General features: G+C 44.0%; 2 protein-coding genes across 2 annotated transcripts; one reads left to right on the top strand and one right to left on the bottom strand.

The window, feature by feature from the left end:
• Window positions 1-977: 977 nt before the first annotated feature.
• Window positions 978-11,624, bottom strand: LOC138949873 (uncharacterized). The gene is made up of 3 exons (XM_070321658.1): window positions 11,612-11,624; window positions 3,082-3,992; window positions 978-989 (listed from the first exon to the last, which is right to left on the bottom strand). Exons 1-3 carry the CDS (start codon window positions 11,622-11,624, stop codon window positions 978-980), a joined length of 936 nt encoding a protein of 311 aa, XP_070177759.1.
• A 309-nt stretch (window positions 11,625-11,933) lies between these two features.
• Window positions 11,934-25,595, top strand: LOC138949872 (relaxin receptor 2-like). Its single transcript, XM_070321657.1, has 6 exons — window positions 11,934-11,980; window positions 16,057-16,291; window positions 16,994-17,200; window positions 19,801-19,973; window positions 20,424-20,679; window positions 22,512-25,595. The coding sequence occupies exons 1-6, from the start codon at window positions 11,934-11,936 to the stop codon at window positions 24,600-24,602; spliced, it is 3,009 nt and encodes a 1,002-aa protein (XP_070177758.1). The 3' UTR covers window positions 24,603-25,595.
• Window positions 25,596-25,937: the final 342 nt, after the last annotated feature.

Genomic DNA, 25,937 nt, shown 5'->3' with positions numbered 1-25,937 from the left:
TCTAAAGTCGTGGGGCAATATTCCAAACCACCGGTGAGAAAAACGTTGGTTTGTGTGTATGTTTTTCTTCTTTGGCGTTACTATTCTCGTTTAAAGGGTTGGGTTCATAAAACGGACATAAAGCTTAAACCGCTTGACAGAAATTCTATAACTGTAAATCATTCGAAAGGGAAGGCATTTATGTACATGTTTGTGCCAAATGTTAAAACGACGTCATTATGTGTTTGAGCCTGTAGTTTTGACGTAATTCAGTAGGCTAAAAAAAAAATCAATTGAGGCAAGTAATCGGCTTTGTTTTTCAGTGTAAAACATTTGAACAGTTCCAAGAAATGAAACATGCACATGTTAAATTTAAAAGAATAAGTAAGGCAAATTAAAAAGAGCATCTTAATATCATTTGCAGGTTTAAACCTTTTGATTGTGAGAAGTTTCAACGCAGTATATTCCGCTATACTGATAGCGCGCTGACGCCAGGTGTAAACAAAGCGTTGTCGCCAACTTCACGGAAAGTGTCCCACATTCAAAACAAAATGTGTCTCTTTGAGACCACGTACAGCTTAAATTCATAATTGTGGGAATGAGTAAGGTTTGTATTTAGTACAGAAATATACACGTTAACGAACATACGAACCGATTTGCCGTAGATCTGTCCTCACTCAAGCATGTTCGCTCAGTTTCATCCCATCTTACACGCCTATTTGTCAATAAATAGCCTGACAAGCCAAACTATTATGTTCATGGATGTGTCCTGCGTTGATATGTGAAATATCAACATTCAAAACAGTCTGTTTTGTTCAAACATTCAAAAATATATGAAGCAGTCAATAGTGTGTGGTAGCACACCGCCGCAACGTCTGAATCGAAATAAAAATTGACTCCGCGCGTTGGAAACCATACAGCATCAAAACATCCTAGCCAACAATCGCTTGGCGGTACGGCAGCGTACGCTCGGTATAGCCTTGAATATACGGGGTGGTTCAAGGTAGAATCTGTTGGCAAACATTATATTCCAAAACAATGGAAAGATTGGATTGTAGACAACCCAGCACATTATAGTTAATGTAAATATGATTGATTAGAATGAATACCCGCTTCGCCGGGTACTCGGCTTCGCCGGGAAGAAGTAGAGCCGAATACCCGGCTTTACACACACACACACACACACACACACACACACACACACACACACACACACATATACACACACACACACACACACACACACACACACACACACACACACACACACACACACAGACACAAGTCGTATAAATAGATGACTAGAATGAATACCCGCTTCGCCGGGAAGAAGTAGAGCCGAATACCCGGCTGCGCCGGGGACCCGGCTGCGCCGGGGACCCGGCTTTGCCGGGTGTACGCCGGCTTGGCCGGCGCACGAAGGAAGGGAGATAAACGTGCAAAACACTGGAGAAGAGTTGACCTTCTACAAATAGTAACGGGAATATGGATTGACGCCACACGAAGGAAGGGAGATAAACGCAAAACACTGGAGAAGATAAGGAAGAGTTAGTGGGAGTGGATCTACAGAAAAACCAAAATTGGTTCAGCGCTGCGCGCTCAGAGCACGTGTTGAAAATTCTCATCGACCAGGTTGTGTCCGGGGTCTACCTGAATACGCCCACCAAATTTGAAGCAGATCCATCGAGAACTTTGGCCGTGCATCGCGAACACACACACACACACACACACACACACACACACACACACACACACACACACACACACACACACACACACACACACACACACACACACACTCACACACACACACACTTTATTACATCTTGTCAGCTTGTGTTGATGTTGAAAGCATGGAGCAACGTTTTCAATTTGAAATAATTTGATTCCGTTCAGCAATTCATGCGTCGTGTTGCTAAAATGACAATTTGTGCGTGGGTTTGTTTCCCATCTTTTTACATTTAGTCAAGTTTTGACTAAATGTTTTAACGTAGAGGGGGAATCGAGACGAGAGTCGTGGTGTATGTGCGTGCGTGCGTGTGTGTGTGTGTGTGTGTGTGTGTGTGTGTGTGTGTGTTTGTGTGTGTGTGTGTGTGTGTGTGTGTGTGTCTGTGTGTGTGTATAGAGCGATTCAGACTAAACTACTGGACCGATCTTTATGAAATTTGACATGAGAGTTCCTGGGTGTGAAATCCCCAGAATTTTTATTTTATTTTTTATAAACGTCTTTTATGACGTCATATCCGGCTTTTCGTGAAAGTTGAGGCGGCACTGTCACGCTCTCATTTTTCAACCAAATTGGTTGAAATTTTGGTCAAGTAATCTTCGACGAAGCCCGGACGTCGGGATTGCATTTCAGCTTGGTGGCTTAAAAATTAATTAATGACTTTGGTCATTAAAAATCTGAAAATTGTAAAAATAATTTTTTTTTTATACAACGATCCAAAGTTACGTTCATCTTATTCCCCATCATTTTCTGATTCCAAAAACATATACATATGTTATATTTGGATTAAAAACAAGCTCTGAAAATTAAATATATAAAAATTATTATCAAATTTTTTTCGATATCAATTTAAAAACACTTTCATCTTATTCCTTGTCGGTTCCTGATTCCAAAAACATATAGATATGATATGTTTGGATTAAAAACACGCTCAGAAAGTTAAAACGAAGAGAGGTACAGAAAAGCGTGCTATCCTTCTTAGCGCAACTACTACCCCGCTCTTCTTGTCAATGTCACTGCCTTTGCCATGAGCGGTGGTCTGACGATGCTACGAGTATACGGTCTTGCTGCGTTGCATTGCGTTCAGTTTCATTCTGTGTGACGGTGTTGAGAGAGGTGAAGATAGAGGGAATGACTGTGGTGGTGATGGTGGTGATAAGAGGGGTGAAGATAGAGGGAATGACTGTGGTGGTGATGGTGGTGATGAGAGGGGTGAAAGCAGAGTGAATGACTGTGGTGGTGATGGTGGTGATGAGAGGGGTGAAGATAGAGGGAATGACTGTGGTGGTGATGGTGGTGATGAGAGGGGTGAAGATAGAGGGAATGACTGTGGTGGTGATGGTGGTGATGAGAGGGGTGAAAGCAGAGTGAATGACTGTGGTGGTGATGGTGGTGATGAGAGGGGTGAAAGCAGAGGGAATGACTGTGGTGGTGATGGTGGTGATGAGAGGGGTGAAAGCAGAGGGAATGACTGTGGTGGTGATGGTGGTGATAAGAGGGGTGAAAGCAGAGTGAATGACTGTGGTGGTGATGGTGGTGATAAGAGGGGTGAAGATAGAGGGAATGACTGTGGTGGTGATGGTGGTGATAAGAGGGGTGAAAGCAGAGTGAATGACTGTGGTGGTGATGGTGGTGATGAGAGGGGTGAAAGCAGAGTGAATGACTGTGGTGGTGATGGTGGTGATAAGAGGGGTGAAGATAGAGGGAATGACTGTGGTGGTGATGGTGGTGATGAGAGGGGTGAAAGCAGAGTGAATGACTGTGGTGGTGATGGTGGTGATAAGAGGGGTGAAGATAGAGGGAATGACTGTGGTGGTGATGGTGGTGATAAGAGGGGTGAAGATAGAGGGAATGACTGTGGTGGTGATGGTGGTGATAAGAGGGGTGAAGATAGAGTGAATGACTGTGGTGGTGATGGTGGTGATAAGAGGGGTGAAGATAGAGGGAATGACTGTGGTGGTGATGGTGGTGATAAGAGGGGTGAAGATAGAGTGAATGACTGTGGTGGTGATGATGGTGATAAGAGGGGTGAAGATAGAGGGAATGACTGTGGTGGTGATGGTGGTGATAATAGGGGTGAAGATAGAGGGAATGACTGTGGTGGTGATGGTGGTGATGAGAGGGGTGAAAGCAGAGTGAATGACTGTGGTGGTGATGGTGGTGATAAGAGGGGTGAAGATAGAGGGAATGACTGTGGTGGTGATGGTGGTGATAAGAGGGGTGAAGATAGAGTGAATGACTGTGGTGGTGATGGTGGTGATGAGAGGGGTGAAGACAGTGTGAATGACTGTGGTGATGAAGATATATATAGTGAATGTCTGGGGTGATGATGGTGGTGAAGAGGGAGGTGAAGACAGAGTGGTGAAAGACTGTGGTGATACTGATGATGTTGTTGTTGTTGATGTGTATGCAAATGTTTCTGATGTTGATATTCTGCATGACTCTCTGGATGTTGGCAATGCGCATGAAATGGATAATGTTGTTGTAATGTCAGATGTTGATGTTCATTTTGACTCGTTAGATGTTGAGAATGTACGTAACAAATCTACTGTTAAAATAGATGTATATAATGTTGATAGTGAGATTGGAGATTCCTTTGGTTCTGAATATAGTATTGAGGATAATCCTGATATTAACAGCTATTGTGTTTTCATCGTAGCAATAGGGCACGATATTTAGACGAGACAAGTATAATGCCGACGAGTCGAAGACGAGTCGCATTATACTTGTTCGAGTCTAAATATCGGACCCTATTGCTACGATTAAAACACAATAGCGTTTATATAGCTATTCTGACATTAAATTCTGTGTTAGAATCATGTTTTTGTCAGCGACAAGTACCAGAATGGTCCATGTCGTTGATTGCAGACGACGGTTCCCTTTCCGCATGAAGCCACGGAAATAACCGAACATTGAAAAACCCACGGACATGTATTACGGAGAAAACTCGAGATAACCGGATGCTTAGCATTACGTCAATATGTTAGGAATCATATGACGTCATGACGTATCATGCTTGCCTACGTAGATTGTATGTTCGAAAGTCTGACTTGTGTTGGGAATTCGCGTGGTGAAGACAGCGGTAAATCTGTAGATGATAAGAGAACAAGGATTGTCTCAGAAGAAACGACGAAATGTTTCAGACCGGTAACTTCATTTCAACATTGCACTATACAATGGACGTTCTATGTGACAGGAGAGTTTGCTGATTTTGTGTTGAACATTGGAGAGAATCCGAGATAGGTCGCTTCAGATTGCAGCTTCTAAAATTTGTAAGGTTTGTTGCCTGTTAAAGAACTGGAATTTACACGTAATGTATGTCATGTACAGTAAGCAACAACAAAAACACACACAAAGCAAATGGCATCGTCTGTCGACTAGTCACAGAGTGACAGAAACAAACCTGGCGAGGTATGCGTGTACTTTATACACGTGGAAGAAACCGGAACCATGCGTCTTTGTTATTGCCGATATCGTTTGGATATCGGCAAAAATGGCCAACTTTCGTAGCGTTATGCTTTGATGATCGGAAAAGGGATGTGTGAGACCATCCAATCACAGCCCCCGAATCCCCCCACGTGTCCATCAGAATAGCTATATACTCTCCTGCTTAGCGCTTAATGTCTGTGGAATCACTTCAAAGCTAAAATTTCCTGAATTTGTGAAATTTATTGCCAAATATGACATTATTTGTTTTAGCGAGAGCAAACTTGATGATATTGATGAGATTAACATTCCAGGTTATATAGCATTCTATAAGAATAGAGGAACATTTCGCAGAAAATCAGGCGGTGTATTAGTTTTATTACGGGAAGTGTTTGCTAATAATATAACTATTTTTGAAGAAAAAAAGCTGTCACATAAGATAAAAGAAGAGATGAAAATATGGTATACATTTTTGGATGTAGAAATGTGTGAGAATGCGTTATTTTTTAAGTTAGATAAGAAAATACTTGGACGTGACACCCTTTTCTGTGCTTTATATATTCCCCCTGAAGGGTCACCTTACCATAACAAAGATGTTTATGCTGAACTAGTAGAGGTGTACATGCAGTTTGGGTTAGATAATGATTATGTTTGTCTGTTAGGAGACTTAAATTCCCGCACTGGTCATCTGAGTGAAATGTTGCATGAAGATGATCAGCATTCAGAAGGTTTTGTAGATAATGACTTGTTTGACTCTGATGAGGTTGGTACTCTAATAGGTGAGCGGACGTCACAGGATAATAATACTAATAACCTTGGTTTTAAATTGATTGATTTGTGTAAAATGGCTGGCTTAGGTATTGCTAATGGTAGAGTTGGCGATGATACAGGGGTTGGTAAATGCACATGTAAGGATAAGAGCGTTGTTGATTATTGCATCCTGTCAAAAGATTTGTTCTCGAAAGTTAATTATTTTTCTGTGATGGAATTTTGTGAAATGTATTCTGACGTACACTGTCTTGTTGCTTACCAGTTTGCTCCCTTGCCCATCGTAAGCAAGCTTACGATGCCCCCCCTGTAGTTTTCCACTGACCAATTATCTAATTATAATTTTTTTTTTTTTTTTACATTGGATGGGTCGGACAGTGGATAAACTCATATTTAAGACACACTTTATGACTGAAACAAGCTGGGTTTTTGTTATAAGTTAGTTATAGAAATGCATTATTAGGCAACAACAAAAAAAGTCTGTTAACGGTAACATAGCCCAAAAAAATATGGTCGGTAGGTCGGGACTTTTTTTTAATTTTTTTTTATTTCCCCAAAACATATTTTTAAGTTATTTTGCCAAAAAACAAAGCCCCCTTAAGCAAATAACCAAAATTAATGAGAAAACCTAACGTTTGATTTGACTTCATGGTGACACTTCTGATAATTTTGTTGGTGTTGGAATTGATCTCAACGGGTTCCCAGCTACGACAACTTTTCCAGAGTTATGCACCGCAGGCATGCCTTCGACAATCGATGTCAGTTTCAGATTGAGTTTTCGAACTACCAGGTGACTGGGTTGTGTTTTGATTGCTCTCTCTCTCTCTCTCTCTCTCTCTCTCTCTCTCTCTCTCTCTCTCTCTCTCTCTCTCTCTCTCTCTCTTTCTCTCTCTCTCTTTATATCCCTCTCACTCTCTCTCTCTCTCTCTCTCTCTCTCTCTCTCTCTCTCTCTCTCTCTCTCTCTCTCTCTCTCTCTCTCTCTCTCTCTCTCTCTCTCTCTCTCTCGGTTCTGTGTAGATGGCTGTCTGTGTAAAAATTGGGGAGTATCGTCCCTTGATCCCACTCGCGATACTCGTTGAACATGCCTTTGACCATGCAGCGAAATATCTCGACTCCGCTCTTTAAATCCATGCAGAATGTGCGTATCGTATGAAGTATTCTTTATTTTCTCATTATTCCCCCCTCTGCTTCTTTACCTCTGTAAACTTGTAGGGGTAGTTATTTTTCGATAATGACCCAGCAACCAAACAAATAACGACCCAGCAACAGCCTGAATCCTCGATAGTGCAATGGGTTGAGAGGTTGTTCTGTTTCGGTACTACTTTTGCGACTGAAAAGTTCCGAACGCTCTAATGTACGAAGTATACATCTCTGGAGCAAACATACCGCATTTAAATTAACAACTATAGGCTTGAACACATGAATCTCCGTATAAAATCCATAAGTTTGGTTGTTTTCTGAATCTAGGTCTGCTGTGCACAAACGTTCATCACAAGGTAATTCCCAAGGCAAGTAACTCTCATACTTTGTCTAGCGACAAGAGTATTTCCCCTTTCAAATTTCTTTTCACTCAGTTTCTTCGACAACAGACTGCAATCCGACGGTCAGTTTTCCATATTTCATTTAATAAACAGATCACACGCAACCAAATGCACACATCTCATCAATTTAAACAACATAAAGCGGTTTCATACACTATTTTCCCCAGAAAACTGAACTTCATACAGTTTTTAACGTTGGAACACGGGTGCAAAAGTTCGTCTGCTAGTCCCATTTGACGAAAGAACATTATCCTAAGCGATACCAAAACATATACAGAACACACAATATCTGCCTTTGCCGCCACAGCAGAATAACAGCATATCTGTGTGCTTGATTGTAGTCCAAAATAGGAAAACTGACAAGAAGTGTTAACAGAATGGAATGATTTGCACGGAACTATACAACCGCGCATTAATCGATCGCCTGCGCAGGTTGACTGGTTGAGTGAATAGGATTCGATCAAACTTTCGCAAAAAAACTCCTCTTTTCTTTGAATAACTGAAGAAAGGAGGAATAAAGAGGTTACACACCTCGTCTCAGTGATTATAAAAAATAATGGTCTCAGTTTGCGGTCATGAAAAAGCTCGCTAAAGCTCGCATTTTTCATGATCCGCTAACTTCGACCATTATTTTTAATAATCACTGAGACTCGGCGTGTAATCTCTACATATTGACACATGTAGGCCTGTACCTATACGTGATATTGACTTTGACACCATAAAATATTTCAGTCGTATGTGGAAAAAGTAGTCCATCTGTAAACTCTGAATATGCAGATGACCTCTATAAATTATTCAATTGTACTCTGAAATCAAAGACAATGACCAATGACAGTTGAGATCGAGACTCGGTTGTGATGGGTTATCCATATGGTTGTGATGGGTTATTCAGAATAATCACCTCATCAGCTAACAAAGACAAAGAGGCAGGTCATGGGATAGTATAAGATGTTTGATGGGTTGTTGACAGACCAGCTTTTTTGTCGTCCGAGGGGGAGCATATCGTCTTTGTTTCATATTTATTGACCAAGGCCGAAGGCCGCGGTCAATAAATATGAAACAAAAGTCGATATGCCCCTCAAGGACCGACAAAAAAAGCTGGTCTGACAACAAACCACCACACATCGTTTTTGTCATCATTTTGGTAGTGAGAAAATAAGATCACAATCAACACAGGGAGCCATGCTTTGAAACACGGGTTCCGTGCTGATAACCACATGAGTTCCGTGCGGATAACCACTGGCAATCAAAGCAACTTTCTGTATTTTTGAGTTCATAAAATGTTGGGATGAATATGTCAGGTTTGAGGATGCACAGTTCTGTTTGTTCATCTCGGTATTCCACTCCCTCGGCTTTCAGTTGTGAGTATTAAGCTTAGTAATCGAATGTGGAAGCTACGTTGGGTCAAAGGTCACAGAAGATTTGCGTCGTGCAGCGAAGGAAATAAAAGAATCGCGATCTTGTTTCCGACTCAGTACCTCTTTGTTTTTCATTAGACCTGTCAATCTGCTTGCTCGGCTTTGTGAGATGTTTGCATATCTTGTTGCTATTTTCTTTGCTTTTATCATTATTTCTTATTTGTGCTTCGTTTATCGATACAACGTCTTGTGCACGGGTCAAAATGTGTGTGTCAGGGGTCAATTGGTTTGACTTGAACTTGACGTTCGTGTTTCTCACACAAAGATACACGCACTCCATGACTTTTTAAGAAGACATTTAACATATCGGTTGGTTTCATTTGTTTGTGAGGAATTTATTGAAGTAGTTTTGTTTTTTTTTGTTTACTTTTTCCAGTTTGCCAGTTGGTTTTTGGAACTTTGCAAAGCAGTGTCGCGTCGTCTGTTTAGGTCTGGGGAAACGCCAATGAAAAGAGCCGAAGAATCCTCGAGCGTTTCTATTGGGTTTGCTTTTGATTATCCATGTAATAGGGCTTCCTGCAACTATGGTAACCGGGGATTTATTCCCCGGGTAACATGAGATTTATTTCCCAGGTGCTTGTGAATGAAAACTCGTGAAAATGATGACAATATAAGATGTTTGATGGGTTGTTGACAGACCAGCTTTTTTGTCGGTCCGAGGGGGAGCATATCGTCTTTTGTTTCATATTTATTGACCAAGGCCGAAGGCCGCGGTCAATAAATATGAAACAAAAGTCGATATGCCCCCCGAGGACCGACAAAAAAGCTGGCCTGGCAACAAACCATCAAACATCGTTTTTGTCATCATTTTGGTGGTACAAAATTAAGTGCAAAATCAACACAGGGAGCCATGGTTTGAAACGCGAGTTCTGTTATCATAATGCATGTTCGGGGCCCCAGCACGTTGTTCAAAGCTGGCGTGCGAAAGCAACTTACTGTGTGTGATTTGAGTTTATAATGTTGAGACAAGTATGTCATGTTTGAGGATGCGAAGTTATGTAGGTTCCGACTACAGAGTGGTGTGTGAAACCAACAGTAAGCGCCTTTGAGACGATAGTGCCCACATGTTGCATTCGAGCGATGGGATTGTCGTATTTCAAACGAGGTGATTTGCTTGCACAGTCAGCGTTGACCATCTCACAACAGATCTGTTATGTGGATTATCGTGCGACGTTCGATTCGGGGGCAAGGAATCGCAGGAAGCAAAGATGAGTCTTTTTCCATTGTCACCTTTCTTTCCGGTTGTTGGTGCATATAATATTGTGCGGACAAAATGATGCGACGGCGAGTGTTTTTTGCCTCCAAGATTTTGCTCGTTTCATACCCACACCAAAACCTGAAACACACCCCACCCCACCCTCCCCCTCCCTCACAATCAGTCCATGAACACAAACACTGACACACACAAATTAATGATCAAGTTACCCCCCCCCCCCAACCCTTCACTTGCACACCTGCAACGCAGACGATCATATTATTGATTAAATATTCATATAGGTCAGTGTTGGGTTTTTTGTTCTTGTTTGTGTTATTGCAGAATCGGTTTTCTCTTATTGCTACACGTGTCTCTTCATTACATTTCACCATCGCCATACCACCCTGCCCCTCTCGGTATTCCACCCCTCGGTTTTCAGTGGTAAATATTAGTAATCGAATATTGAAGCTACGTTGAGTCAAAGGTCACAGAAGATTTGCATCGTGCAGCACTGCACGAATTGGGTCAAAGGACACAAACGATTTGCGTCGTGCCGCGAAGGAAAGATAATCGCGATCTTGTTTCTCATTGCCTCTCTGTTTTTCATTAGACTTGTCATTCTGCTTGCTCGGCTTTGTCAGATGTCTTCATTTCTTGTTGCTATGTTCTTTGCTTTTTTATTATTATTTTTTTATTTGCGCTTAGTTTATCGATACAACGTCTTGTGGACGGGTCAAAATGTGTGTGTCAGGGGTCAATTGGTTTGACTTAAACTTGACGTTCGTGTTTCTCCAAACAGAGATACACGCACTCCATGACTTTGTGAGAAGATAAAACATATCGATAGGTTTAATTTGTTTGCGATAAAGCATAAATGTATGACCTTTGATGAGGTAGTTTTGTTTTTTTGTTTACATTTGCCAGTTTGCCAGTTCGTATTTGGAACTTGGCGAAGCAGTGTCGTCTGTTTAGGTCTGGGGAAACGCCAATGAAAAGAGCCGAAGAATCCTCGAGCGTTTCTATTGGGTTTGCTTTTGATTATCCATGTAATAGGGCTTCCTGCAACTATGGTAACCGGGGATTTATTCCCCGGGGAACATGACATTTATTTCCCAGGTGCTTGTGAATGAAAACTCGTGAAAATGATGACAATGGGTAATATCCAGGCTTGTACATGGAATAAGAACATCCTCCCACTTGCATACATACCAAACATCACAGCTATCGGTGCGTTCTGTGCTAAGTTGGAATTTCTACGAATTATATTCTTGGGCGTTTTTAGCAAGTTTGTGATACTGCCCTGGGGGGGGGGGGGGGGGCAATTGTCCGGGAAGGTGGCAGTTATCGGGGGGAAATTGTCCGGGGGACAGTTGTCCGGGGGGCAGATGACGGGGAGGGGGGGGAGGGCAATGATCCGGGGGGGGGGGGGGGGCAATTGGCCTGTTACCACCACCCTTACCATGGTAACGCTTTGGTGTGGAAAATGTGTGTGGAACTATGGAGTGTTGTGGTACAATTGTTCGTTTCTCCAGTGTCGTGTGTGAAAGAAACCCTGACATGCCTGTCGCATTCCTTAGGAGGTTAAATGGGAATCGAAGCAATGGTGTCTTTCGTGCCCAATCAACCCCTGTAGAGTGCGGCAAACATTTTCAACAGAAACAGGGCACACTTGTGTGGACGAAGGCTTTTGTCACTTGGGAGAGAGAGAGAGAGAGAGAGAGAGAGAGAGAGAGAGAGAGAGAGAGAGAGAGAGAGAGAGACAGACAGACAGACAGACAGACAGACAGACAGACAGACAGACAGACAGACAGACAGACAGACAGACAGAGACAGAGAGAGAGAGAGACAGAGACAGACATACAGAAATAGACAGACAAAGATGGCTCAGTTGGTAGTTGCGCCTGGAAACCAGTTGTCGCTATGGGCGTGGGTTTAAGAGCTATACTATACGTTCGTCAAGGAGTTTTTGTTTCTCCCCCGGTGAAAATATGCACGATAAAGATCACACGTTCACACCGAAAGTCTCAGGGCTTACAAACATGAACACAACCCGAATGTCCAGAGATAGAGAGAGAGAGAGAGTGTGTGTGTGTGTGTGTGTGTGTGTGTGTGTGTGTGTGTGTGTGTGTGTGTATAATTATGTGTGTGTGTATGTGTGTGTATGTGTGTGTATGTGTGTGTGTGTGTGTGTGCGTGCGAGTGTGTGTGTGTGTGTGTGTGTGTGTGTGTGTGTGTGTGTGTGTGTGTGTGTGTGTGTGTGTACAGTGTGTGTGTACAGGCGGGGAAAAATATTCAACTGCGTCAAGGTAAGTCACCTGACACTTGTTGCAGACATCTTTGATCCGAAAAGTGTGCCGGAAGCCAAGTTAAGGCTGGAGTATACACCTGAGGCCATATTTCAAAGTGGTTAGGCAGTTTTAAAGGTTTGTTTTTATGTTAGTTCAGTGTTTTGTTTATCAGGAAAAAACAAAATGAATAGAGCTTGTCGCGCAAAATTTTGAGATAACGACTGAAGTTTGAGCATAGGTATGAGATTTTTTCACGCAAACCCTACTGAAGAATTTGTGATATTGTATTGTGAATATGTTAACAAAAAAACAATCGGATGATCACAAACTGAAGAAGAGAAATAGGGAAGCAAAATAGAACATCAAACATAGTGATTTTACAGGTGAATTTAGAAAAAAAACCCGTATGTATCCATTTTTGAAGCCCAATTTGAAGCATGGAACACAGTCAAACATAAATTAAAAGTGTTCAGAAATAGTGTTAAACAACAAGTTGAGTTATCCCTCTTCACAAATTTTAGAAGAAATACACCTCTTGTCGCGCAAAATTTTGAACTGTGATGCTTTTACTACCCCCACCCCCTACTCATTTTTCATAAAAGAGTGCATATTATCTTCCAAATAGACAAGCGAGGTAGTCAGATGATCAAAACTTAAGAACAGAAATAGGGAAGCAAAATAGAACATGCAACATAGTGATTTAACTGGTGAATTCAGAAAAACAACAACTTTTTTTACTAATTTTTTTAGCTGAATTTAAAGCGTGGAAGACAGAAATAAATAAATTAAAAGTGCAAAACTGGTTAGAGTGTTCAGAAATAGTGTTAGATACCAAGTTGAGTTATCCCTCTTCATCACAGTAAAAAGAAACGCACCTCTTGTCGCGCAGAATCTTGAACTGTGATGCTTTTACTACCCCTACCCCCTACTCAATCTTCAGAAAAGAGTGCATGCATATTATCTTCCAAATAGAAAGGCAAGGTAATCAGATGATCAAAAACTTCAGAACAGAAATAGGGAAGCAAAAAAGAACACCCAACAGTGATTTAACTGGTGAATTCAGAAAAAAAAATACTTTTTTACTCATTTTATAAGCTGAATTTAAAGCTTGAAAGAGAGAAAAAAAAAATTAAAAGTGCTAAAGTGGTTACAGTGTTCAGAAATAGTGTTAGATACCAAGTTGAGTTATCCCTCTTCATCACAGTTAAAAGAAACACACCTCTTGTCGCGCACAATCTTGAACTGTGATCCTTTTACTACTCCCGCCCCCTACCCATTTGAACACAAAAGAGTGCATATTCTCTTCCAATTAGAAAAATAAGTAATTTTAAGCAACTGGACATTTTTAAAATACATCTTTTCTGTCAGTCCAAGGATTGCTTAGTCCATTAAAAACAAACAGACTAGGATTTAACGCACCCATTTTAAGAAAAAGTTAACATGATAATTGATATATCAGACTTTTTTTTATGCAATTACTACTGAAGATTCCAGACCAGGTAAAACAATCATTTTATATCCTTTGTCACATTTAAAATTTTTTTTATCAATCTATCTATAGCGAGTCTTGTCTCTTTGTGTCATTTAGTTATTTTCAAGAATTCTATCCCTACCTACCTACCCCATTTTGTTTACCCATGTTATTAGAAACAGACAATTTATTTTTTATTGGCCTAAAGATCTTGAAACATTTCATTTGTTTTAATAGAGAAATAACAAGTACAGCCCTTAGCTGTGTCACTCGAATTTCTGTGTCAGGCTGAAACTTAGCTGTTGCGTTGAAGTCTGCTGTATGTGTCTGGGTCCAAAGCAACTTTCACATTCTCATCTACACACTCACGTTACTCACACAATTATACAATTCTACCCACAGAGGCGTTCGGGGATGGGGGTCTCGCACTCGGGCGAATCACACCACAAAATGCAAAGTATAACGTACACGGATTTTTCTATTGAACCAAAAAGCAAATTAAATCATGAATAAATCAATCAAGCAAAACTTCCACACAATGACACACTCCCTCTCGGTTCACACTGCGCTCTGGGCGTGCACACTTGGCAGCACGTATACCGTTCCGACCGTTTGTCTTCCTGCAAGTCCAGCACAGGCACACGATTGTCCAAGAATCACAATAATCCTCGTGAATGTCACAGCAGGCATAGTAAAGTTACGTAGAAAAGTCCAAAAGGGTGCGTTAATGGTGGTAATCCGGCACACACACAAACACACACACACACACTGACACACACACACACACACACACACACACACACACACTGAGACATACACACACACACACACACACACACACACACACACACACACACACACTCCGGTTTGGTAAGTTACCTGATAAATGTGATTCTCAACTCACAAGACCAATTTGTCATCTTCCAGTGTGAAATTCCGATCTGCCCCAAGTACGTGCAATAAAATGTAGAAGCGATAATCTGAAAAATATATTTTCGCGTGAACGCTGCCACGTTGTCATCAGTCCGATGTCTTTTATCCAGAGCAGGGATGAACACACCTTTTCATCAGCAGTTTGTTATGTTTATCCGCAGACTGCTTTCCATTACTTGTCGTCTGTTTTAGATTGACTCGTAGGGTTCTTCAGCCAGGCAAGAAGTGCTTGTTTACTGACACGTTCTCACGCACGACATGTCGTAAATGCAAGTTCTAACGATTGTTTATTTATTGCACTGATAGAGAATCAACCAATCAATATGAAGCTTATATAGCGCGTATTCCGTGGGTACAGTTCTAAGCGCTTGTCGAAGAGTTGTCAACTCAGGACTAACAAAGAAACTAACATCTACAGACGGACACGAACCCTATCACACACTAGCAAACCCTGATAAACATACATCAAACAACTATTTAACAACAATGTACACATCAATAGCTAGGTCCAAACAAAATAATATTAAACACAAAGAAAACACCTCTCACAGAGCACAGCACAAGAATGTCTTTTGGGGCACAACACATCACGTCGAGCATGAAAGTCGCAGCCAGCTACGGGAAGAACTGAGTCTTCAACCTACTCTTGAACGCGTCAAGAGAGGGGCTCTGGCGAAGCTCAAGCGGCAGGGAGTTCCAGACGGAGGGGCCCGCGGAGGGAAATGCACGCTGACCAGCAGATGCGAGTTTCGAGCGAGGGATGTGGAGGCGGAGAGGGTCAGCAGCAGAACGAAGGGGACGGTCGGAGGGCTGGGTGTACAGGTCCAGGGAGGATTGAAGGTACTCGGGAGCAGAGTCGTTGAGACACTTGTAGACCAGAGTCGATAGTTGTAAACTTCTGCCATTTCCTAATGTTTATTTCATTATTTTGCATACGGATATGGCTAATAAGTGGATAATCTGTTACGACACGAAACGCGTTCTAAATCCGGGAAGGGAGGTGTATCCTACAGCCTTAAGTGGTTTTACATCGGCATAAAACAGGGTATCTTCAGCGGTGCTGGTAGAAGCAGGACGCTCAGATCAACTCTCGACCCGATGAGGCCCCCTTCTTTACTAGATCTTGATTCACAGGTGGAAGCCTAACACACACACACACACACACACACACACACACACACACACACACACACACACACACACACACACACACACACACACACACACACACACACAGATTAGACTTAGTCGTACAGAATGTATATCCTTAAGCACCTTCATCTGACTCAATAAAGACCCCATGTCACTAGATCTTCATCCACAGGTTTCGTTCAGCCTTTCGGATGGAAACCGGACACCCCGCTCATGCTGCAGCCCAACACGGACCTGTGGGGCAGACTTGACATCCCTGTTGACCGCTACGCTGTGGTCAGTCTCAAGAACATGATGTACAATACGCTCGGCTGTGAACGCATGCGAGATGTGACTGGTACCATGGTGGACGTGTACGCTAGTACGGTTTTAGAGGACAGGAACCTTTTCTCAGTACGACGACGACTGCTTGCCGAGGCTTGGCCGGCGGTCGTGCGAGCTGGCAGTGTGCACGTGCGTGTGTGTTGCGGACACATGGACAATGTCCGCGCCTCTCCCTGCGACATCTCCTGGCTTAGATTCCGCTTGACCTTGCATCAGGTTGAGGCTATTGTGTGTGTGTGTGTGTGTGTGTGTGTGTGTGTGTGTGTGTGTGTGTTTGTGGGAGGGGGTGACGGTGTGTGTGTCGGGCGTGTGTGTGTGTGTGTGTGTGTGTGTGTGTGTGTTTGTGGGAGGGGGTGACGGTGTGTGTGTCGGGCGTGTGTGTGTGTGTGTGTGTGTGTGTGTGTGTGTGTGTGTGTGTGTTTGTGGGAGGGGGTGACGGTGTGTGTGTCGGGCGTGTGTGTGTGGGTGTGTGTATGGGGGGGTGCGTGTTTGCGTGATTGTGTGTGTGTGTGTGTGTGTGTGTGTGCGTGCGTGTGTACGCGCGCACGTGTGTGTGTGTGTGTGTGTATATGTGTGGTGTGGTGTGTGTGTGTGTATGTGTGGCGTATGTGCGTGCGTACGTGCTTGCGTTGGTGCGTCGGTGCGTGAGTGCGTGCAAGCATGCGTGCGTGAGTGCGTGTGTGCGTGCGTGTGTGTGTTCGTGTGTGCGTGCGCGCGCGCGTGCACTTGTTCCTATATGTTTGAATTCATTTCTTTGCCCAACTCAAACAGACTGACACATTGGCACCGCAGCTCCAAGCCAACCATCAGTGGAACTGCTCCGTGCCCGACTGGTCGGACTTTCAGCAACACTTTGCCTGCAACATGGACGTGGAGTGTGAGGGAGGGCGGGACGAGTCCGACTGTCTCTACAACTTGTGTGGAACTGGGGACGTCTCGTCGTCCGACACATGCTACTTTATGACGTGGCCAGCACAGGTAGGTTGGGTCTGCCTCGTCGTCCGACACCTGCTACTGTATGGTGTGGCCAGCACAGGTAGGTTGGGTCTGTCTCTCTGTGTCACTGTCTCTGTCTTTCAGCGCTGTCTCTCATTCTATCTCGCTCTCCCTCTCTCTGTATCCCTGTCTCTCTCTCTCTGTCTTTCTCTTTGTCTCTCCGGCCCTGTACAGGGCCGGACTAGGCGAAGAGGAGGGGGGTGGTTGCTAGAGGTGGTCCAGGGTGATATCCCCCCTGGCGGCAGGGGCGGATCAGTTCATTTTATGGGGGGGGGGGTTCAAAAGTATATTGTGAAGATATGGGTGTGAAGGCGCGAAGCGCCGAGCCGACGGCACAAAGCGCCTAGCTTGCTAAGGGGGTTTGGGGGCATGCCCCCCCCGGAAAATTTTGAAAAAAGGATGCAAAATGGTGCAATCTGGTGCATTCTGAGGATGATCATTACCAGTTTCAGGCAGAATATTTTGTCACTGATTATAACCCCCAAAATTGAAACTCAATGTAAAATAAAGAAATGCATACCTCATTCAATATTTTTATATTTTTATATTTTTATATTTATAAGGTGGGTCCGGAAACCCTAGAAACCCCCCCCCCTCGTCCGCCCCTGGGCGGGGTCAAGGGGCAGTGCCCCTTGTGGGGGTCAGGGGGCGAAGCCCCCTGAAGCTGATGGGTAGGTCATATTCTGAGATAAGAAAATGGTCGCTCCTTGCATGAAACGGCATAAAATAAGCAATAATAAAAAATGTTTTAAATAAGTAAGGTACATGTTCAGGCTAGGGGGGGGGGGGGGTTGCGCAACCCCCATAACCCCCCGGTAGTCCGGCCCTGCAGTGTACTTGTGTCTATCTCCGTCTCTCTCTCTGTCTCTCTCTATATGTCTCTGTCTGTCTCTTTGTCTGCCTGTATGTCTGTCTTTCTCTCTCTCTCTTTCTCTCTCACTCGCTCACTCGCTCTCTCTCTCTCTCTCTCTCTCTCTCTCTCTCTCTCTCTCTCTCTCTCTCTCTCTCTCTCTCTCTCTTGCTCTCCCCCTCTCTCTGTGAGAATATGTGCCGTGTGGTTTTCTCAGGTAGGATGATGAGCCGATCTGTGCCGACCTATGCTTTTGAATGTTCGTGCCCAGCCCCTGTGCCTCCCAATGTGCTCTTGATGACCATGGTCAATGAGGAGATAGAGGTCAGATCATGCATGTCCTAAACAATGGCTCTCTGTTTGAAACAAATTACATTTAATAATCTTTCTGAGTAACAACATAGAGTGGCTGGGGACATGCCTTGGCTTACCCTACCCCCTCCCCCCCTCCCCATCACCCCCCCTCCCCCCTTTGACCTGAGCTACAGAGTCAGCCGACAAGCTTGGTAGGTCGGCCTTTTCCCCCCTGAGCTAATTTATCGTTGCAACGTATGCTGAATGTGCATGTATGTTGCTTTTTACATTTAGTCAAGTTTTGACTAAATGTTTTAACATAGAGGGGGAATCGAGACGAGGGTCGTGGTGTATGTGTGTCTGTGTGTGTGTGTGTGTGTGTGTGTGTGTGTGTGTGTGTGTGTGTGTGTGTGTGTGTGTGTGTGTGTGTGTGTGTGTCTGTCTGTCTGTGTGTGTGTAGAGCGATTCAGACTAAACTACTTGACCGATCTTTATGAAATTTGACATAAGAGTTCCTGGGAATGATATCCTCAGACGTTTTTTTCATTTTTTTGATAAATGTCTTTGATGACATCATATCCGGCTTTTTGTAAAAGCTGAGGCGGCACTGTCACACCCTCATTTTTCAATCAAATTGATTGACATTTTGGCAAAGCAATCTTCGACAAAGGCCGGACTTTGGTATTGCATTTCAGCTTGGTGGCGTAAAAAATCATTAATGAATTTGGTCATTAAAAATCGGAAACTTGTCATTAAAATTAAATTTGTTAAACGATTCAAAAACAATTACATCTTAATTTTCATCGTTTTCTGATTCAAAAAACATATACATATGTTATATTTGGATTAAAAGCAAGCTCTGAAAATTAAATATATGAAAATTATGATTAAAATGAAATTTCCGAAATCGATTTAGAAACAATTTCATCATATTCCTTGTCGGTCCCTGATTCCAAAAACATATAGATATGATATGTTTGGATTAAAAACAAACTCAGTACGCTAAAAAGAATAGAGATACAGAAAAGCGTGTTATCCTACTCAGCGCGACCATTACCGCACTATTCTGGCTTGTCGATTTCACTGCCTTTGCCACGAGCGGTGGACTGACGAAACTACGAGTATGCGGTCTTGGTGAAAAAATGCAGTGCGTTCAGTTTCATTCTGTGAGTTCGACAGCTTGACTAAATGTTGTTATTTCGCCTTACGCGACTTTTTATTCTTTTGCACCAAGCGTTAGATGCAAAGCAAACATAAGTATGTATGATTATTCTTGTTTCCCTCGAACTTACAGAATTGTCATTGGCATTGGCTTTGTCATTTTCGTTGCCATTGCCAGTGTCATTGTTATTGTCATTGTAATTGGCATTGGCATTGTCATTGGCGTTGTCATTGGCATTATCCTCGTCATTGGCATTGTCATTGCCTTGTGTACCAGAGGTGGATGACGTCAGACGAAGCCAGTGACAAGTGCCAGAGGGGGGGCGGCCACCTGGCCACACCGACCACACCTGTAGAATGGCGGACAGTGACCGAGGCCTTGCGGGTCAGAAAACAGATGGTGTCTGTCTTTGTCGGACTGACCACGGCCACATCCATTGCCCTCAGCATGTAAGAAAAACAACACACACACACACACACACACACACACACACACACACACACACACACACACACACACACACACACACACACACTCACACACGCACATATATATATATATATATATATATATATATATATATATACTCACACACATACACACACACACATACATACACACACACACACACAAACGCACACACACACACACACACACACACACTCAATGCAATAATGTTGTCATACGCTGTCCCTTACACAACGAATGGTCAGATACGGGCGGTCAGCGATGTGGACGGACAACACAGCCGCTTACTTCGTCAACTACACGACAGAGGTCGCTTCACGCCGCTTTTTTTGCGGGTATTTCGGTGAGTGGGAATACGACAGGATCATGTTGAACCAAATGTGCCAGGACCCAACTCACCACTTTCCAGTCATCCCACTGTGTGAACGCAGATCAGCTGACAAACCAGACAAGCAGCCGAAGGCAAAGATCACACTCCATCACCCAAGGAACAGAAAATGGCCCGTGTCGTATTCCACGTGCAGCGAGAGACATACGACTTTCTCCTTCCTGTCATGTGACAGCTCGTCACGTGAGGCCTACGTCAGTGAGAGCATCATATCCGGCTCTGCGCGAAGAACGATTGGCGGTGGAGGCGGACCGTACTTCCGGTGTGACAACGAGGTCCAGCGCTTGCCCTACACACTGGTGTGTGACCACAGGCAGGACTGCGCTGACCACTCGGACGAGGATTTCTGTCACTTTCCTCCCTGCACGGGCGACACGCCACTAACATGTGGAACTTACCATCAGGTGGTGTTCATGTTTTATTTGCATTAATTTAAATAGTTTTCCGAAAAATTCGATTTCGTCCTGCGTAGGTGTCTAACGAACAAACACACATTGAAACCGTAATTATTGTACACGTTGCTTGCTTACTTTGCTTACCCAAAAACAGAATGTAGCTAAGGCCTAAAAAAAATAATAGGTGTGGTTACGGTAACCCGACCTACCCTATTTTTAGGGGCCGATCCTATAACTTTTTATTACATTTGCAAAAAAAAAAAAAAAAAAACCGAATGCAAAAAACGCAATGAAAGCGAAAGCGCCCGTGTCGCACACTTATTTCCCTGTCAAGTACCTAGGTTTAATTTGTACACAATAGAAAAAAAAGTTAAAAAAAAAAAGTGATTGCCTACCTACCTACCCTATTTTTTTTGGCTATGTTACCGTAACCACACCTATTTTTTTTTTGGCCTAACAGCTAACAGCTAACAGCAAACAGGAATGATTGTATTTTGTTGTAGGAATGATTGCATCGTGTTATGTTGTAGTATATATCGGGATTTATTTACACCTTTCATATACAGACTCTGCACAGGTCCATATTTCTCGGGCAGGTCGGTTCTTAGAACCGGTTGTCAAGTTTTCTCTTTCTAATGTTTTGTTGTTGAGTATATGTAACATTTGGTTTTGGTTTTGATTAGACTTAATGGTTAACTCAACAGAGATCAACCACCAAGCAGAAAGTCAAACTTCGTCATTAGAAAACAAGCCAGTAGCCACAGCATGTAATAAATGGGTCGACAATTACCGCTTTTTCCTTTACGTTTTAATGATCGCAGCACCCGTCACTTTTGCAGTCTTGCTCTAAATTCCCAAAGCGTGTGTCCCTACACTGCTAAGTGTTGTCATAATATACGCTGTGTAGGTTTGCTCTACATTCACAAAGCGTGTGTCCCAACTGATACTGCTAAGTGTTGTCATAATACACACTTAGAAATGTTGCCCTAAATTCAAAGTGTGTGTCCCTGTGCTGTTGTTATTGTAACCGTGTGCCGAAACACTACGATCACCTCGGGAAGCGAAGTGCAATCAAACAGGATTGAAAATGTTAGGGCTAATTTCTTAGCCCTATAAAAACTGTTATGCAAACCCGAAGGTTTCCATGAACATACAGACAATCGGAAACCACCAGACCCCATCACAAACAGAACTCTACAAACCACAGGTGTTGACTTTAAAGGCCAACAACTCGGGTGCAGAGTCCGTTGCGAAAGGAGCGGTAGCCTCCCCTGTCACATTATTAACGTTTATACTGGGTTGCACTTGTTTTGCTCTAAAATCACAACGTATGTGTCCCTATGCTCCTGTTATTATCGTTTGGACTACACTAGTTTTGCTCTAAATCCACAACGTATGTGTGCCTATGCTCCTGTTATTATCGTTTGGACTACACTAGTTTTGCTCTAAATTCACAAGGTATGTGTCCATATGCTCCTGTTATTATCGTTTGGACTACACTAGTTTTGCTCTAAATCCACACAGTGTGTGTTCCTATGCAGCTGTTATTATTGTTAAACTGCACTAGTTTTTTTGCTCTAAATTCACAAAGTGTGTGTTCCTGTGCAGCTGTTATTATCGTTTAGACTGCACTAGTTTTGCTCTAAATTCCCAAAGTGTGAGTCCCCGTGTTGCCGTTTTCATCATTTACACTGTGCACTAGTTTGGCCTTATTCCACACAGTTTATGTCCCTCAGCTGCTAAGTGTGTATTTGCTCTACTCTGTCAAGTGCATCCCCATCGACCAGCTGTGCAACGGACAGAACGATTGCTACAACGGAGAGGACGAGCTTGAGTGTATTTCCGTCATATCACTCGATCCACCCTTGGGTAAATACGTGGCCATTCCCCCGCCGGCAGTCGTCCACTTTGACCCGACAGCCAACACCACGAGTGCCGTCACCATGACAACGCTGATCCCCTCTAGCGGCTCCTACACCTGTCCAGACACCCACTTCCAGTGTCCAGGGGGAGGCTACTGCATGCCGGTCTTCGTCAGGTGTAACGGCGTCAACGACTGTCCCGGCCACGAGGACGAGGAAGGTTGTGACACCTACACCTGCCCGGGGTTCTACAGGTGTAGAAACTCCAGGATCTGTCTGCATGCTGACCACGTGTGTGACGGGCTCTACCACTGCCCGCTGCAAGACGACGAGCGGTACTGTCACATCCACTGTCCCACCAACTGCACGTGCTACGGGTTTGCCTTCACGTGTCCGCGCGTCTTTCCAGTGCTCCAGTTTCCCGACCTCCGCTACCTGGACGCCAGTGACAGCGGTGTGAGCTTGCAGCACCTGACGCACAATGTCATGCTGATCCATCTCGGTGTGGCCAGGTGTGGTCTGACTGACCTTGGCAATGTCACTCTCCCCAACCTGCAGAGCCTGGACCTCAGTGACAACCAAGTGGTCTCTGTCAGCACAGGTGACCTGAGTCTGTTCCCAAACCTCAGGGAGTTATACCTGTCTGGCAATCCTCTGACGTCACTACTTCCCACTGATGCTAAACGCCCCCTTGTTTTCCCGCTGATTCACACTCTGGATGTGTCTCGTGTCTACACACAATTACTCAATGCAGACACATTTACACTAACGCCGAATTTAAAAATGCTGAACTTGTCACACAATGGCATTGGGCGAATTGACGGAACCTTCACGTTCCTACAGCAGCTAGCTGTACTTGATATTCGTAGATGTCCTGTTCGTGATTTTCAGAGGAAGTTGCTGAGTAATCTTGAAAATCTTGAACGAATGTACACAGAGAACTACAAACTGTGTTGTCCTGTAACGCTACCTCCAAGCTTTAATCCAAACAACTGCTTGGCACCTTTCAGTGAGGTTTCATCGTGCGAGTCACTCTTACGATCTGACCTATACCGCGTACTGTTGTCACTATTCGCCGCTTTGGCATTGCTGGGCAATGTTGGCAGCTTGGTTATCAGGCTTTTCTTTTGGAAACAAAGCACAAAGTCTGGCTTCGGTACCTTTGTGTCCCATCTTTGTGTGTCGGATTTTGTGATGGGCGTTTACCTGGCGATCATCGGATTGGCTGATCGTCTGTACCAGGGCTCCTACCTGTGGGAAGACAACGCCTGGAGACACAGTGCCGCCTGTAAGGTGGCTGGCTTCCTGTCTCTCCTGGCCTGCGAGGTGTCCGCCTTCATCGTGTGTTTCATCACACTGGACAGGTTCTTGGCGCTACGCTTTCCCTTCAGCGGCTTCCACTTTAGCAACAAGGCGTCTCACGTGGCCTGCACGGCAACATGGCTGCTGGGTGTGGGAGTGGCGGCCGTACCTCTGCTTCCCGCCACGTCACACTGGCAGTTCTACAGCCAGACAGGCATCTGCATCCCGCTGCCCGTCACCAGGAACGACTTCACGGGCCGCAGCTATTCCTTCGGCGTGATGATCGTGCTCAACTTCGTGCTGTTCGCGCTGATGGCGGTGGGGCAGGTCTTCATCTACACCTCCATCCAGTCCAGCAGGATAAGCCTGGGACCGGACTCTTCGCGCAAAGAACAAGACGTCAACATCGCCCGTCGCCTCATCACCATCGCCGTCACGGACTTTCTGTGCTGGTTCCCCATCGGCTTGCTGGGTCTGCTGGCCGCCAAGGGAGTTGCCGTTCCTGGCGAGGTCAACGTGGCCTTGGCCATCCTGGTGCTGCCGCTCAACTCGGCGCTCAACCCCTTCCTCTACAGCCTCAACATGCTGCTGGAGCGGAGGAGACGTGCTCGGGAAATACGCCTGCTGCAGGCTCTTGAAGCCCAGTTACTCTCAGAGAATTAGAATTGAAGAAATAACAACGCCTGCTGCAGGCTCTGGAAGCCCAGTTACTCTCAGAGAATTAGAATTGAAGAAAGAGCAACTCCTGCTGGAGGCTCTAGAAGCCCAGTTACTCTCAGAGAATTAGAATTGAAGAAAGAACAACGCCTGATACAGGCTCTAGAAGCCCAGTTACTCTCAGAGAATTAGAATTGAAGAAAGAACAACGCCTGATGCAGGCTCTGGAAGCCCAGTTACTCTCAGGGAAAAAACGACTTAAAAACGGAGCAACGGTTGGTTTGACCTGTAAGGTTACTCACTTTCAAACCTTAAATGTATCGTAGCTTAAGGCTCTTCATTCGTTACACTAATACACTAGTATTTTCAACACGCCGGCGCACTGCAGCACGCCTCTATGTATTCAACACACGTTGAAGATCAGCGAATTCAATGAAAACGGTAATGGCGAAATAGTCAAGGGAAGTAATCGTCTGAAAATGCTCGACTCTAAGACTATACCGAGTTACGCCCCCTATCATGATTTGCCGGGTACGTACCGGAAATGAAGGGGCACACACTCGAAACGCATGTTATGGATTTGAATGCTCGACAACACAAGCACGTATGCATTATAAATATACAAAAACCACAGTTAGGGAGTGTGTTGGGGAATCAATCTCATGACAATTGCGAGAATATCAAGCATTGGAATTCAACTGTTTTTGTCCTCGTAAAATGATGACTACATTTCGTTAGGATGAAAGTCACTTGTTAGACTAAATGCTTGTCCACCTCTCGGATTCCAGGGGGTCGGTTCCTCATACCTCTCACTTACTCGTGTTGTCGGTTATATTTAGAACGCACGCACACACAGAGACATACACAGACTGGCAGACTCACAGACGAACACCCACACACGCGCACACACACAAAACACACCCAAACATACACACACACACACACACACACACACACACACACACACACACACACACACACACACACACGCACACACACACACACACAATCAGATGTTTAACGTTATGATAAAGTATCCTCTTGATAAAGTGTCCCTTCGTCACATTTCTTTGGATCATCTGTTTTACGTTACGATATTACGATATCCACTTGCTATGCGTAAGTGTATATGACTAAGTGCCAAAAGGTGCGCACGAAAAGCGGACAAAGGGGCTAAAAAATAAAAGTTGACAAACACGACTGATATTGTGATTTTTGTTAAGACAACAGATGCTGGAACCCAATTACGAAAAGAAAAGATAAATTTACCCAAATGATTTTACAAATAACGATAATTTTGTTCGTTATATCATTCAAAACGGCACTGAGTCATAGCATTAA

Source organism: Littorina saxatilis, linkage group LG16, assembly GCF_037325665.1.
Source record: "Littorina saxatilis isolate snail1 linkage group LG16, US_GU_Lsax_2.0, whole genome shotgun sequence".
Taxonomy (NCBI): Eukaryota; Metazoa; Mollusca; class Gastropoda; order Littorinimorpha; family Littorinidae; genus Littorina; species Littorina saxatilis.
This window is presented reverse-complemented; position numbering and strand designations above follow the sequence as displayed.